At 40.2% G+C, this 16,096-nt stretch overlaps 1 protein-coding gene and 3 long non-coding RNA genes across 6 annotated transcripts; 3 read left to right on the forward strand and 1 right to left on the reverse strand.

The window, feature by feature from the left end:
* Positions 1-2,207: 2,207 nt before the first annotated feature.
* On the forward strand, positions 2,208-5,113 carry LOC120104656. Of its 3 annotated transcripts, none has more exons than XM_039116156.1 (6): positions 2,208-2,512; positions 2,754-2,914; positions 3,123-3,188; positions 3,758-3,934; positions 4,189-4,287; positions 4,831-5,113. In XM_039116156.1, exons 1-6 carry the CDS (start codon positions 2,494-2,496, stop codon positions 5,092-5,094), a joined length of 786 nt encoding a protein of 261 aa, XP_038972084.1. In that variant the 5' UTR covers positions 2,208-2,493; the 3' UTR covers positions 5,095-5,113. The 3 variants fall into 3 exon arrangements, with proteins under 3 accessions (XP_038972084.1, XP_038972085.1, XP_038972086.1); XM_039116157.1 differs by lacking the exon at positions 2,208-2,512 and adding an exon at positions 3,438-3,474; XM_039116158.1 differs by lacking the exon at positions 2,208-2,512 and adding an exon at positions 3,438-3,474 and having other exon boundaries at positions 2,798-3,188.
* Positions 5,114-7,279: 2,166 nt separating this feature from the next.
* LOC120104658 lies at positions 7,280-9,281 on the reverse strand. Its single transcript, XR_005507032.1, has 2 exons — positions 8,885-9,281; positions 7,280-8,355 (listed from the first exon to the last, which is right to left on the reverse strand). It is a non-coding gene; the product is annotated as an uncharacterized LOC120104658 (long non-coding RNA).
* On the forward strand, positions 8,639-10,563 carry LOC103698194. The gene is made up of 3 exons (XR_602684.4): positions 8,639-8,949; positions 9,402-9,506; positions 10,389-10,563. It is a non-coding gene; the product is annotated as an uncharacterized LOC103698194 (long non-coding RNA).
* A 2,711-nt stretch (positions 10,564-13,274) lies between these two features.
* LOC120104657 lies at positions 13,275-14,933 on the forward strand. Its single transcript, XR_005507031.1, has 2 exons — positions 13,275-13,861; positions 14,744-14,933. It is a non-coding gene; the product is annotated as an uncharacterized LOC120104657 (long non-coding RNA).
* Positions 14,934-16,096: the final 1,163 nt, after the last annotated feature.

Raw genomic sequence — 16,096 nt, forward strand, 5'->3', positions numbered from 1 at the left:
AGCCTATTTTTAAGCCTGTGATATCATTGGTTTTATAGCTTTTACGGAGGCATAGGTTAGACTCTTTTTTCAAGTTTCTTTGGATAAACTCTAATTAAATACTTAAACAATTATGTCTAGAGATATGTATCACCAATACTATCGCTGCATTATTTTATTTTGGTTGAGATAGTTTCCAATATGTGTGACATAAACATGAATAATAATGCCTCTTTTTCATTAGTTTGTGCTGATTGATATGTGTTGTATACCTTCCAAAGTGAAAGGAAAAAAAAAAATTGAACTCATTCTTGGTAGATTGCCATTCTCCCCTCCTTTTTTAAGACATTTTGAACCAATCTAAACCCTAATGTTACAACTGTTAACTTTTTATGTTACGACCCAAACCTCCTCCAGAAAAGTTCATAATCATCTCATGCATGGTTAGTCCGAATTAATGGACCTTTTGCCATAGTATCCTCTAGTCCATACGGATCATGGGCTGGGTTCACTCTAATACCATTTGTAGCAATTTAGGATCTTATACAAAAAGGCTAGTTAAGAGGGTATTATTTGAATTACTTAATCCTCTATAAGTATCCAAGATCTAACTAGTACATAGCTAATATAAAACTGAATATATATCCATATCACTACCAGAAAACACGCGTATAGTGACGGGAAATTAGTGACGACCCATTATCAGTCACTATTTGTGACGGATTAGTGACAGACAGAAATTTGGTCACTGTGGCGTGAACTTAGTGACAGATTAGTGACCGACCGGTCACAAAATACGCGGGTAGGGTGGGCGCCAAAACTTAGTGACCACCGTAGTGACGGGATATCTGTCACAAAACTGGTAACTGAAATTACAACGAGACAGTGACAAATTCATCCGTCACAAAAATCGTAACCCAAATGTTTATAAATTTTTAAAAAATTATTTTTGATAGTGACGGATTATTGACAGAAATTTTCGTCACCAAATTTAATTTCTAATTCTAAAAATATTAAAAATAATATTTTTGAGTAATTATAAATAAAAAAAGAAAAAAAGATAAAAGGAGGAAATCTAAAATGAACTAAGAGTGCCGCGCTTAATTTCTAATTCCCCCCCCCCCCCCGCCCGCCCGCCCGCCCAGCGCCAACACCAAAATTCTAATCCCCCTAACCCTAGCCCCTGCAGCCGCCCCTCAACCCCCCCACACCACACCCACCCCCCCCCCCCCCCCCGGGCGATCCCTAACCCCTCCTCCTCCCCCCCAACCCAAATCCAACAAATCCCTAACCGGAAGGCTGTCCACGGCAGGGATGACCGTCCGGATTTCCTAACCCCTTCTCCTCCTCCCTATGCCGACGAGAGCTACCTGATCTTCTTCGAGTCTCCTCGAATACGGATTCTCGCTTCGAGAGCTCACGTCCGAGGCCAATCGCGGGATTTCGTTCTGGAGCCCCAGTTTAGATTCCGATGGTTCTTTCCGGTTGCTCTCGATGCGAGCATTCTAAAGGCTGGTCATACATTTGGGGTTTTTCAATCTTTTGTTTAACCAATTGCAAAAATCAGACATTTTCTAGATTCCAAATGGATTTTGAGCATCGGCGAGATGGCACTGTTTTTACTTCTTTGATTGTCAGATGACCTCATTCTATGATTTTTGAGTCTTTCCCATTTGGTAGTCCCCTGTCACAACTCCAACAAATTTGATCTGACACCTATTCACCCACTATATGCAACTATATGTCTTTAGGTTGTGTATGTCTTGTAACAACATATGATTATGAATCTTGTAACTGCATACAACAATATATTTTTTGATTTGCCTGTCTATGCTCATTGGTATCAACACAATGACTACCACATTTGTCTCTGTGTACTGTAAATGTCATCAGCCCGCTGTTGCTCGTAAGTTATTCGATGAAATGCTTGAGAGGAATGAGATTGGAACCATGAATTCTAGTGCTGGATCCACTAATGATGCACAATATGTAGTGCTATCGAATATTTATGCTGCTTCAGAAAAATGGGAAGAAGCAGAGAGGATAAGGAGGAGAATGGTGGAAAATGGAATACAAAAAATGTGTGGTTGCAGTTTGATCATGAAAGGTAAAAATTCTTTCATCATTTCAAAAAAAAAAAAAAAAAAGGCCCCTCCTTAGTGAGTTTGCCTTAGGCCCCCAAATGCATTGGGCCGCCCCTGCTTAGAATCAGTGGACTTGTTCCTTATACCATTTGATGTAGAAATTTTAATTTGGTAATTTATTAAGTATTTTTTGTCTATAAAGTTAAGTTTTTTTGTTTTGCTTTGAAAGGTGCATTGTGAGACCGTTACTGATGGGAGTGCCAGTGACACTCTGGAGCCATGGAAATTTAAGGTTTCATATGACAAGTTGGTCATTGCATCCGGAGCAGAGGCCTCGACCTTTGGTATACGTGGTGTAAGAGAGCATGCGGTCTTTCTCCGTGAGGTTCACCATGCCCAAGAGATTCGGAGGAAGCTCCTTCTCAATCTGATGCTGTCTGATGTGCCCGGTATGCCATTTCAGAAGATAGGAAACATCATGGATGTTATTGCATTAATTAGTACCTTGTGTAAATTTGTTTTCTTATAATGATTTCAGCCTGCTATGATATTTGTTTTTTGCAAATAATGTTATGTAGTTCAAGCACTGCCAAATCCTGCATTTGTGCATTCTTTGAACAGCAAATATTAGAGTATACAGTGATTTGGTGTAATGCATTTAATACTTGATTTTTTTTTTGGCAAATATAGGCATATCAGAAGAAGAAAAGAGGAGACTGTTGCACTGTGTTGTTATTGGAGGTGGTCCAACCGGTGTTGAGTTCAGTGGTGAAATTAGTGATTTCATCATTGGAGATGTTCATCAACGTTACTCCCATGTTAAAGACTATATCTGTGTGACCCTAATTGAGGTTTTCCTGTCATACCTCTCCAGCATGATTTTATGAACTTGAATTATTTTTTCCTCTATATCTCTTTTTTATTCCTCTAATGGAGTGTTTGATGCTATAGCTCATAAAACATCGCGTAATTTAGTTACTTGAGAAATTTATTTCTAGTCAATCTTGTCAAGAACATATGTGGATAAAAATCATCTGAACTCTTTCTTTTTTGTGTTAGGCAAATGAAATTTTATCATCTTTCGATGTTCGACTCAGAACATATGCTACAAAACAACTCACTAAGGTCAGTGATTCTAAGCAAGGGATTGTGCAATCTCTTCTTTTGTTGATTTTCAATTGCTGTTTGTTAAATTGCTTGATTGCTCTCTGCATTTCCATTTCCCTTAGTCCTGAATTTACTTCAGAAACTTTTTATATGAAGAGCATCATTTTCTTTTATGCTGATATTGTTTTCAATGTTCATTGCTTTTGTATTGACCTTGTACTATCCCTTGTTAAATTGCTATTCGATTCTTTCTCCTTGAGAATTCAGTTCAACCTCAACGGCTCCTGAAGAACAGCAAGCAAAGGTAAACATACTCATTTTAACCAACTAAATGCTTCTATTTATGCCTCTTAAGTTTTATGCATGACATCTTCATTCCGAATTTTGGTTATCACTTGAAGCATCTTATAGTGTTCACTTGAAAAGCATCTTATAGTTTTCACTTGAAGAGCATCTTAAGCTCCTTCCTTTTTCTGAGAAAGCATGTTAAGATCTTTATGGAATATTATGTCTCACAACATTGTTAAGGGGTTCCTGTTGTATCATGCTTATCATATATAGGTAATGTTGATGCCTTTTCCAAGCAGATAAATGAAGTTCGAAGGATGAATGGTCCATTGTCGGAAGCACTGCCAGACTTCTATTCAGATGCTTCAATATCAAGGTACCTCCGGTCAAGAAACTGGAATGCAGAAAAGGCAAGTAAAATGCTGAAAGAGACTGTGAAATGGAGATTGAAATACAAGCCAGAAGCCATTCGCTGGGTATGGGTAGTTCTTTATGTTCTTGAAAAACTGTAGTTTAACACAAGTTGGTCACTGACCAATCAAATTATTTCTGCATCAAATTTTTATATCTCCAAAGCCCTTATTTTGAAAGAAAGTGCAGATAAATTGCTATTTATCAACTGTATAGAATTTTTAGAGTCCACTCATTCTTGATATTTTGGTAAAGCCTACATGATTACAAGTTTGTTTGTAGCTTTCTGTTTCCTGATGTAATTTCTTGTTGACAACAGGAAGATGTTGCCCATGAAGCTGCTACCGGAAAGATTTACCGGGCTGATTACTCTGACAAATATGGAAGATCTGTTCTTGTTATGAGGCCTGGATTTCAGGTGGGAGGGAAATATAAGAGAAAATTGTGAATATTTAATAGATTTCTTCATCATCTGACTCTCAGGTTTCTGCATGACATGAAAGCCATATTGTGACTTTTTGCTTTTAATTTTGTATACGTGGTGGTTTTCTCCTTGAAAAAAGAATGAATGAAAAAACAAAGCTGTGTGGGCCACGTTCATTAGCGTTTCATCGTTCGAGTGTTACTTTAAAATTGTACCAGTAGGTTGTGGTGATAATTTTCAAAAACAAAAGTTCTGAACTGGTGGACCAAAATTTTTCCTGTGTCTTTCATTTTTGGGATTATAGGTCTTGCTCGCATGTTATGTTTCAACAAGAAGGAACATGTCAGAGATAACGACCTTTTATATATTACTGTCTTAGGGATTGGGAACCATTTAGTGAGATTATCAGGCTTGTAATTGTTATTTTGTTTTGTTTTGTTTTTTCAGTTCCAGTTTTGTAATTTCAACCTACTTATAATAATTCAAAAGGTTTCACTGTTTTTGTCTTCCCATCTTCTTTTTTTTCTGGTGCTGCAGAAGGAAGGGAAGCTCTCGTCAACTGAGTCTGCAGTGAGGAAGGCAGAGGATGTGGTGAGCAGCATGCTGGCCAAGGGTTTTGTCCTGAGCAAGGATGCCCTCAAGAGAGCCAGGTCCTTTGACGAACGGCACCATTTTATGTCCGGCGCCTCAGCTATGGCTTTAGTCCCCTGGAGGATCTCACTGGAATTATTGGGCAATCATCATCCTCTTCTACCTCTACAAGTCAAGCTCCAGAGCTGTACTCGCGTGAAGACCTTCTAGGTATTTTTGAGCACTAAAAGAAAAAATGGCAAGAGGAGGTTCTTCAAAAGATGAGAGAAGAGATTGGCTTTGGACCATGGCATGCAGAACGGGGGGTAATGGTGATTCTGGTTCTGCTGATCATGCTTCATTATAATTGCTTTTGCCTTAGATGATAGGTCTTTGCATTTCTAGGAGGAATGAAATCTCTGTTATGACATACTTTTTGTACTTTGATTTTGATGGATTTAGGACATGTTGATGCCTATTTTGAATGACATGTTAAAAAACTTTTGCGTAATGTTGAATGCCTTTGCTATTAATGATATTGTTATTATTATTATGAGCCAATCAATGTACCAAATGTACCAGGTTATTGGAATGTGATCAGTGACTAAATTTGGTTACTGAATTGTTTACCAAGTATTGTGACGAGCAGCCATAAATTTAGTGACAGAGTTTTGGTTACTAAAAATTGATTATGCTCAGTGAGTTGTGACAAATTAGTGACGGTAATCTTGTTACTAGATCAATGACGGAATTAATAACAAATTTAGTGACAAAATTTGTGACCATGTCTGTAACGACTAAATTTGTCACTGAAGGTTGTGACAGATCAGTGACCAAATTTGTGACCGAATTCTGTGACAAAATCAGTGACCAAGTTACCTTCGTCACTAACTCAATGACTGGTTAGTGACGGGAAATACATAATTTCTTAAATATTTAATTTTTGGATTTGTAATGGTTTAGTGACGGTGATTCTGTCACGGAGTTTAGTGACGGGAATTGCCGCCGTCACTGAGAATTTAGTGACGCGTGTTTTTGTAACCAATTCAGTGACGGGAGCTCCGGTCACAAATTCCGTATTAGTGACCGGAAACATGGTATAGTGACGGGAATTTTCGTCACTATACGCGTGTTTTCTGGTAGTGTATGGATCCTCATAGTTTAGTAAGTATGCATCCTAAAACTATCATAAGGAGGGGGGTTCAGATACTAGGTGACTGTGAGAGATGCCCTGGGGTGGAGAAGACCATCGGTCATGTTTTGTTCACCTGCCCGCGAACGCTTCAAATTTGGGGCCTTGCATCGATCCACCGGCAGACCTTCTCTTCGACGAAGTCCTTTCTGAGTCAGTTGAGACACTCAGCTCGGAGACTTGACATGGCAGATTGGGGAGTTGCATGGGCCTATGTGGCATATCATATCTGGCTGGATAGGAATGCGTGGATCTTCGAGGGTAGAGGGTTTTACCCGAGATCAGTGGTTGATAGAGCTTTTGCATATGTAGCTGAGTTGGTGAGCGCTGCAGCTAATATTTCACCTAGAAATGATAAGGACACCTGGGGTTCCTCTTTGGCTCCTGTAGCGCCTAGGTATGCGATGATACCGATGGTATCCTGGGAGCCCCCACTTCCTGGTTTTCTCAAGATAAATTTTGACGGCAACATATCGGATGGCGGTAACAGGGGTGGCGTGGATTTTGTGATTAGAGACCAGGACTGCAGATGATTATGGACGGAGGTCGGCGTACATTCGGTGGAACCATTCTTGTGGCAGAGCTGCACGTGGCATGGTAGGGTCTTGTCTGTGCTAGAGTGCATCTGGGTGCTCGGCGGATATTCCTAAAGGGCGACTCGGCCACAGTGGTCGACTGGATCCGGTGCCGGCAGGCTAAGCTGGATCTGCACCCACTACTCTAGAATATATATTTGGCGCATAGTAGAGGAGCTTGCTTTATTTCAGGTCTTATATGTATTTTGGAAGGCGAACAGTGCTGCAGACTGCGTCGCCTCCTATGCAGCCTACCACTCCGGAATTGTATTATGAGGTATGTCCGATCGTGTGCCGCAGGCATTTGATCGTATTTTGTCTTGTGATTGCTCTGGGCCTTCTCACCAAAAAAAAATAAAATAAATCATAAGCAATATCATGTAATCTAACTATAATCGGTCATAATCTTAAGCAAGCCGCAAGCTTTGCAATCATAAGCAATTTTGAGACTGTGCTTGGTCTTTCAAGAGTAAAATCCTAATTCTTTCCCGCATCCCAAGTAAGTTAAGAACTACTCATTGGATAAAATATAACCTGTTTTACCGAGAGAGTATGCAGTATGCGGTCAGAGGTTCATCATCATCATCACAAAAACAAAAACAAAAAACGAAAAAAAAAAAAGCACCACATGAAGTCTCGCTGAGATAAGAAACTGCATCTCATGTCAGATTCATAGGTAAATTCGAATTAATGAATTTAAACATGTACACATATTTTTTTTGAAATAAAATTGCTAAAACATTAAATCTCTTACAAACAACTTTTACTTAGAAAAATGTTATACAGCCTAACAAATTGCGCGCAGTGGTGAGGATCCAAGTGCATTGCTGATGGCTACCCTATGTGCAGAAATTTCAAAAAGCCCGAGTCCAGTTGACTCTGATTGCATGGTTTCTTCAATCTTTGTTATTTCCTCTCCTTTATCACCCAAATGTGGCTCGAATCATGAACGGCGCCCAAAGCCAGTTTGTCCAATAGCCCCTGTATCAGACAAGTGAGATGGAGTTACTAGGCTGAGCAATGCCAATCGTGTTATGTACTTTCATCCGGAAATATAGCTATAATTTATTTATTGATCATTTGGTTCTTGTATGATAGTTTATAGATTTCTTGGTTCATATGAGAGTGTCAGAAAAGACAAAGCCAGAAAGGATGCTTCTCCTTCCCTTTATTCCTCCCCCTCCTTACCTTGGAGAACTCCAGCAAGAAAGAAGTAATTTTCTGTGATTGCAAATGTGATAAGCAAACAACCAGGAGATGCATAATAATTTAGTTTAAGCAAAATCAGTGAAACATGAGAAGATCCCAATGGACCACAACTAGTTGATATAAGAAATAACAAGGACAGTCATGGAATCTATCAGTAGGTCAAAAATCATGGCAAAGTAAATTGCAACATGTGGCATTAACTTTGTCTGTGGAAGATGGAGCAACGTCGCAGAGGAACGAGTTCAGTCGGTTGCTTCTCCATAAAAAAGGGAGGAGAAAGAAAAAGAAGAGCCTAACCATTGTGCTGCCGGATGTGTAGGTGAAGGTGGACCATGACTTTAATGAGGAGATTGTTGAGTGTCCAGAAACAACCCATCTCATTCCAGAATACAAATCAAAGGAAGAAAGGGAGAACGTGGCCTAACCATTGTGCTTCCTCTTCTCCCCCTCCAGTGGGAATCAAATTAAGAAAAGACCCCGCGATGCTTACCTCTCACCAACTCTGGACAAGAGCTCCTGAACCACCGTCGGCAAAGTCGTAACCACCGTTGCATGCATTTAAAAAGAGTAATATTAATGTTTGCATGTGCTTGTATCAAAGGGACAAGTAGCTAAAATATAATCCCAATAGAATTCATGTGATGAAGAAGAGAAAACAGTTTTTTAATTAGAACAGACAACCAAGGGCCTGCACTAGATTAGGATGATTGGATGATAATGTCCTCTCATACTAATGAGCAATGTGCATGCAGAGTCACTTCCCTTACTAAGGGTATATATGTGAAGACCCATGTTAGGATTGGGCCGGCCTCTAAATAAGGCGGCCCAACACATGAAAAAAAAAGGGGGGGAGGGAGTCTCCCGATCGGAGTATGCTCCCTCCCCTATTTCGAAAATCTCTCCCCCTCCCGAATCCTCCGGAGGGGAGATTATAGGGTGATAAAACCCTGCCAAATCAGGCTAAGATCTCCTTCCTCTCTTTCTAGGGCATCAGCCGACAGGCTTCCACACAAAAAAAAAAAGGAGAAGGGAGATTGGATTTTACCATGCCGCGGGAGGAATCGAAGCGGTCGCCGTCGATCCGGTCGGGAGGACCTCGCCGGAGGCAAGGTGAGCACCTCCTCCTCCTCCTCCATCATCTTTGGCCATTACCTCTTGGGGATTGTAGCCGGGAAGCCGCCGGACTGAATGGGGAAAGCCGAACCCTGTTCGGCCTTCTCCTCTTCCGTTCCGGCCAGCCGACGCCGGGCGTGGCATCGCCGGCACGCCATAGGCCGACGACCATGGAGCGTCGCCGGCCGTGGGCTGCCTACTGCCGAACCCCCCTTTTCTCCCCTTTCCGCCGGGAAGAAGGAAGAAGAGAGAAAGAGAAAGGGGCTTCCCATTCCCTTTCTCTTAATTTATTTTCCTCTCTCTAGTTGGGTTCCGGGGAGTTCATTGCTTTGAGGACTCTACATAGTCTTGAAAATGCTAGATCTTAGAGGACCCTTTAGAGGAATCAAACAGAGGTCCTAGATTATCATATCTCTTTGATAAATTTTAATGATGACTTGGTTCTGTAGGGGAACAATCCATTGGACGAGAGGACGCTGAGCAGAGTCATGCGCATTCCGGTTCATAGATCGCCGTGAGGGTGGGTGATTAGTTGTCTGAGTTTTCAATAAAGAGTAAGAATTCTTGTACGCCATCCTGCATGATATAAATATTTTTGCATCATATATGTTTGATCTGCTATGATCCAGACAAAGCAAAATAGTTTTATATTTTATTATATTTTGATCGTGTTGGCTTGTGATTGGTAGTATGATGGATGCATGTATGTGTATATCTTATACCTATATAATTAAATTTATGAATGTGGTGGTATGGACTAACCATGTTATATTGGTTGCCCTGTCACGGGCCGGAAACGTGACCATAGTTAGTCTAGGCCGGATATAAGATGGAAAAAGGAATTGATGTGTGTATGTGAATTGGTTAAATGAGTAGGGACTTTGGGCTTATCTCGTTAGTATTGATTGCCCCATCACAGGCTGGAAATGTGATATTATCGATTGCCCCGTCACAGGCTGGAAATGTGATACTATCGATTGCCCCGTCACAGGCTGGAAATGTGATACCATCGATTGCCCCGTCACAGGCTGGAAATGTGACACTATCGATTGCCCCATCACAGGCCGAAAATGTGATACTATCGATTGCCCCGTCACGGGCTGGAAACGTGACCGGGATGTAGCCCAAAGTCGGAAAGATAATTGATCCGGATCAAGTTAATATAGAATGGAAAGAAAAAGCATTGAAAATATTAATGAAGATTTATGAGCTATCATATGCTATATCATTCTTGCATGGTTGGACTTTCATTGATATTCGACGTACATACTTATGTTGATTATTTAAGGCCTTTTGATAGCCGGTTTATGATTTCATGAAATGTGCATCGATTTATCGTGGTTTTCAAATCTATATTATTATTGTGTTGGTGTGGATGTGTAGGGATTCTTACTGGGCTGTAAAGCTCACCCCCTCTTCTTCTTTTTCTTTACCAGAGTTACATGATGCATTGATTTGGACGGGATGGGTGCAGAGTGCGAGTACCCGAGTCATTAGTTAGTTGGTTTGTTTATCTTTCTTTGATGTTGATGAACATTTGAAGATCTTGTAATGGAACTAATTTGTTTATCTGGTGTGGACATGTTGGATTTGTCTATTTGAATTACTAAATTAATTATGGATTTATTGGAATTTTTGATAATCATAGGCCTTGCATGATCTTTAGGGCACTGCTCTAGGGCTCATGCGGCCGGTCGCGTGCCGGACCCGGGTGCTTGGTTCGGGGTGTGACAGAGTGGTATCAGAGCTTAAGGTTAAGGTATCCTAGGGTTTAGGTTCAGGTGAGTGTGAGTGGGAATTATGATAGAAAAACTATCAGAGTCTTGGTTTATAATCACTTGAGATTGTAACAGGAATGATATTATAATCTAAAGTTTAAAATCACTAGGGACTGTGGCCTTAGTGGCATTTGAGTTTGAGGTTTAAGATCATTGGGGATAGTGACAAAATTGGAATCTGAGCATATGTTTAAGATCACTAAGGATTGTGACAGAAATATATCATAGCTTAAGGTTATGATCACTTGGGACATGACAATTAAATTAAGTGCTTAAGGTGTAAGATCACTGGGCATTATGATAAAATGTATGTATCGGGTTTGGTTTTCGATGAGTGTGGAAGGAAAGTATAAATTGTCTTTGATCATGATAAAAAAGGGTTGACCTAAGATAAGTGTAGGAAGGTCAACAATGGCATATCGATTATTCCATGCTCATATATTATTTAAATGACTTGAAAGTTTAAACTTGATATGGGTTTTGATGTGATTGTACTTTTGATTTTGCTGCTAATTATTAGAGTGAGATTTGTACATAGATCTTCCATAGTATTGGAGTGAGCTAAGAAGATTTCATAATATTGAAAGGAATGTTCCTCGAAGTTGAATATATATGTAGATTATATCTGGTATTGGCATGTTGGATATTGCAAATAGGTCTATTTTCTATTGATGTATTTGATTATTTTGAGGCCATAGAGTATGCATATTGACGGGGGAATTCTAATTATTTGAATTCTCATGTTCGCATTGGGCTACTGGATTTTACCTATAATTGTAGAAGATTATTTGATGTGTTAAATTTAAAACTCAAGCCTAGATTTAAGATTTGGGCAGGATCTTTTGTCATTGTTGATAAAGCTACTAATAAATGTCATATTGAGTAGAGACTTTGGTCATGAGATGCTTACATGAATTATCATATATAGCATTGCTGATGGATGTTAAGAATCTTGGTGAAGAAAGATCTGGAGATCGATAGAGTTAATTTATAATCATAGTGTATTGGCTCAATGACTTCTAACCCATTGAATTGGAAGTAATTTTTTTTGGAAGGAAGATTAATCTAAATTATGTAATTGAATTGCTAAGGAATCCAGAGTTAATTAAATCTGGATATTTTAGATTCTAAGTTGTGGAGATCATGTAGTGACCTTAAACTTGACTAATGGCTTAAGAGTTAGTTATGGTAAGTATACTCTACATAAATTGAGGACAGAGAGATCTGGAGGTTCTGCTCAATTAAAGTTTTGAAATTTGGATTTTCTTACTCCTAAAGCAAAGTGATATTTCGGTCATAAATCATTTAGAAGCTTTAGAGTATTTAATGGATTAAATCAGAGTGCGCAGCGGAAGTGTGGTGGTTTGAGTTATTTTGAAACTGGTTAAGGACATTAATATTTGATCTAAAAGGTATTATGATGGAACACTTGAGTTAGTTTCTAGTAGAGGAGAATGTTGTTGATTCTATGGATAATCTAAAGGTAGCTATGTAATTTTCGCTAGTAGGTTCTTCTATTGTCGACAACTTTTGGGAGAATCTTGGGCATCTTAAATTTAGCATTAATGGTTGATGATTCCTTGGTTGGTCTTAGACTTGGAATGTTTTAACATGGATCTCCTATTTATTAGGATGATGTGGGCGAGAGGAAAATTATTAGGGCAGAGATAGTGCAATAGACCATAGATAAGGTGCAAGTGATCAGAGAACGACTTCGTACAGCTCAGAGTCGTCAAAAGACTTATGCCGATAATAGAAGGAGAAAACTGAAATTTTAAATTGGGGATCATGTTTTCTTGAGAGTGTCACCCACTAGAGGAGTGATGAGATTTGGGGTTCATGGTAAATTGGGCTCTAAGTATGTTGGTCCATTTGAGATTTTGGACAAGGTTGGAGATGTGGCATATCGACTGGCTTTACCACCGGCTTTATCCAGTGTGCACAATGTTTTTCATGTGTCAATGTTGAAGAAATACATCCCAGATCCGAGTAATGTGATAGCATATGAGCCATTACATCTTTATGAGGATTTGACCAATGAGGAGTTTCCCACATGAATTGTGGACAGAAAAGATCAGGTACTACAACATCAAACCATTCCTTTTGTGAAGGTGCAATAAAACAATCATACGAAAAGAGAGGCTACCTGAGAGCTCGAAAAAGAGATGAAGGTCAAGCCATCCACAACTATTTGAAACCTCAGGTATGTCAATTTCGAGGACGAAATTCTTCTTTTAGGGGGGAGAATGTGAAGACCCATGTTAGGATTGGGCCGGCCTCTAAATAAGGCGGCCCAACACATGAAAAAAAAAGGGGGGGAGGGAGTCTCCCGATCGGAGTATGCTCCCTCCCCTGTTTCGAAAATCTCTCCCCCTCCCGAATCCTCCGGAGGGGAGATTATAGGGTGATAAAACCCTACCAAATCAGGCTAAGATCTCCTTCCTCTCTTTCTAGGGCATCAGCCGACAGGCTTCCACACAAAAAAAAAAGAAGGGAGATTGGATTTTACCATGCCGCGGGAGGAATCGAAGCGGTCGTCGTCGATCCGGTCGGGAGGACCTCGCCGGAGGCAAGGTGAGCACCTCCTCCTCCTCCTCCATCATCTTTGGCCATTACCTCTTGGGGATTGTAGCCGGGAAGCCGCCGGACTGAATGGGGAAAGCCGAACCCTGTTCGGCCTTCTCCTCTTCCGTTCCGGCCAGCCGACGCCGGGCGTGGCATCGCCGGCACGCCACAGGCCAACGACCATGGAGCGTCGCTGGCCGTGGGCTGCCTACTGCCGAACCCCCCTTTTCTCCCCTTTCCGCCGGGAAGAAGGAAGAAGAGAGAAAGAGAAAGGGGCTTCCCATTCCCTTTCTCTTAATTTATTTTCCTCTCTCTAGTTGGGTTCCGGGGAGTTCATTGCTTTGAGGACTCTACATAGTCTTGGAAATGCTAGATCTTAGAGGACCCTTTAGAGGAATCAAACAGGGGTCCTAGATTATCATATCTCTTTGATAAATTTTAATGATGACTTGGTTCTGTAGGGGAACAATCTATTGGACGAGAGGACGCGGAGCAGAGTCATGCGCATTCCGGTTCATAGATCGCCGTGAGGGTGGGTGATTAGTTGTCTGAGTTTTCAATAAAGAGTAAGAATCCTTGTACGCCAATCCTGCATGATATAAATATTTTTGCATCATATATGTTTGATCTGCTATGATCCAGACAAAGCAAAATAGTTTTATATTTTATTATATTTTGATCGTGTTGGCTTGTGATTGGTAGTATGATGGATGCATGTATGTGTATATCTTATACCTACATAATTGAATTTATGAATGTGGTGGTATGGACTAACCATGTTATATTGGTTGCCCTGTCACGGGCCGGAAACGTGACCATGGTTAGTCTAGGCCGGATATAAGATGGAAAAAGGAATTGATGTGTGTATGTGAATTGGTTAAATGAGTAGGGACTTTGGGCTTATCTCGTTAGTATTGATTGCCCCATCACAGGCTGGAAATGTGATATTATCGATTGCCCCGTCACAGGCTGGAAATGTGATACTATCGGTTGCCCCGTCACAGGCTGGAAATGTGATACTATCGATTGCCCCGTCACAGGCCGAAAATGTGACACTATCGATTGCCCCATCACAGGCCGAAAATGTGATACTATCGATTGCCCCGTCACGGGCTGAAAACGTGACCGGGATGTAGCCCAAAGTCGGAAAGATAATTGATCCGGATCAAGTTAATATAGAATGGAAAGAAAAAGCATTGAAAATATTAATGAAGATTTATGAGCTATCATATGCTATATCATTCTTGCATGGTTGGACTTTCATTGATATTTGACGTACATACTTATGTTGATTATTTAAGGCCTTTTGATAGCCGGTTATGATTTCATGAAATGTGCATCGATTTGTCGTGGTTTTCAAATCTATATTATTATTGTGTTGGTGTGGATGTGTAGGGATTCTTACTGGGCTGTAAAGCTCACCCCCTCTTCTTCTTTTTCTTTACCAGAGTTACATGATGCATTGATTTGGACGGGATGGGTGCAGAGTGCGAGTACCCGAGTCATTAGTTAGTTGGTTTGTTTATCTTTCTTTGATGTTGATGAACATTTGAAGATCTTGTAATTGAACTAATTTGTTTATCTGGTGTGGACATGTTGGATTTGTCTATTTGAATTACTAAATTAATTGTGGATTTATTGGAATTTTTGATAATCATAGGCCTTGCGTGATCTTTAGGGCACTGCTCTAGGGCTCATGCGGCCGGTCGCGTGCCGGACCCGGGTGCTGGGTTTGGGGCGTGACAATATATGTGAGAACATCTTGCAGGATAATGACACCAAAAGGAATTCTAACAAAATGGCAATAATTTCCATGTGCTTGCTGCATTTGATGTTCTACTCGAATTGTATTGGAAGAAAGATGAGACAAATGAGCCATGTGTTCTGAAAGTGATCAGAGAGGGAGAACGTAAACAAGGTGCAAACATAGGCAGGGTAAGTCTGATAGGGTCATGGCAGATTAAACTCTATGAGCTTATAATAAGCCATTGTTTTATGCCAATGAAATGGGATCTTAATTTAGATGCAAGCAACTTGCTATCGGTAAAAACTATCTAATTATACTCGAAAGATTTAACACCATGATTTTGACCTAATCAAGTGCATGTAAATGGGGTCAAGAAACTTGATTCGCGGCATGTAAATGTAGCTATGCCAATAAATTTTGGGCCCAACACCAAACGTAACGTACTCAAAAGGCTCTAGTGACAAGAGTGTGGTCGTAAATGAATGGATCCGTTTTTTTTGGTGATAATAAATGAATCCAAATTGAGACTCAAACAATTGGAAAAATTATGACTATAATAAGCTAAGTCTAGATCTTCATCATCTCATCTCCACCCATATTGCCCTCTTCAAACTGCCAAACAATATTTTTACATCAAAAAAAAAAAAAGAAATTAAACAGTCCTAAACAATTTTAAAAAAAATTAGGAGATCGAATATCTAATACTCACAATGCGACTAAATATAGCAAATTGAATCCCAAACGAACACTTACCAGCAATTTGAGAATTAGGTCCGATGCCATTTTCAATCCTTTTCTTCGGACTTGATGACAAACTTTGAGCTCATCCGTGTGCTAAATTCAGCTTCGCTACAACGGCAAACAATAATGGCAAACAGTGGTGTTACAATCACCCATGAATGCATGGAGCATCATGTAGTCCTTCATATATAGCGCTGTTGGTCCATTTCGGGGCATTCCATCGTACAAAACCAGTTATTTTTCATCCACCTAACTGGTTCCATAATTCATGATACAATCTCGGTCAACAAAAATCCGTTCCAAATCCATCCCT

This window comes from Phoenix dactylifera, unplaced genomic scaffold, assembly GCF_009389715.1.
Source record: "Phoenix dactylifera cultivar Barhee BC4 unplaced genomic scaffold, palm_55x_up_171113_PBpolish2nd_filt_p 000064F, whole genome shotgun sequence".
In the NCBI taxonomy this organism is placed as follows: Eukaryota; Viridiplantae; Streptophyta; class Magnoliopsida; order Arecales; family Arecaceae; genus Phoenix; species Phoenix dactylifera.

Bases quoted from the DNA above. Each gene is read 5' to 3' on its own strand.
- LOC120104656 (XM_039116156.1), top strand. The intron at 2,915-3,122 runs GTTTTCCTGTCA...TTTTTGTGTTAG, and splicing joins TCTGTGTGACCCTAATTGAG to GCAAATGAAATTTTATCATC. The intron at 3,935-4,188 runs GTATGGGTAGTT...TGTTGACAACAG, and splicing joins AGCCAGAAGCCATTCGCTGG to GAAGATGTTGCCCATGAAGC.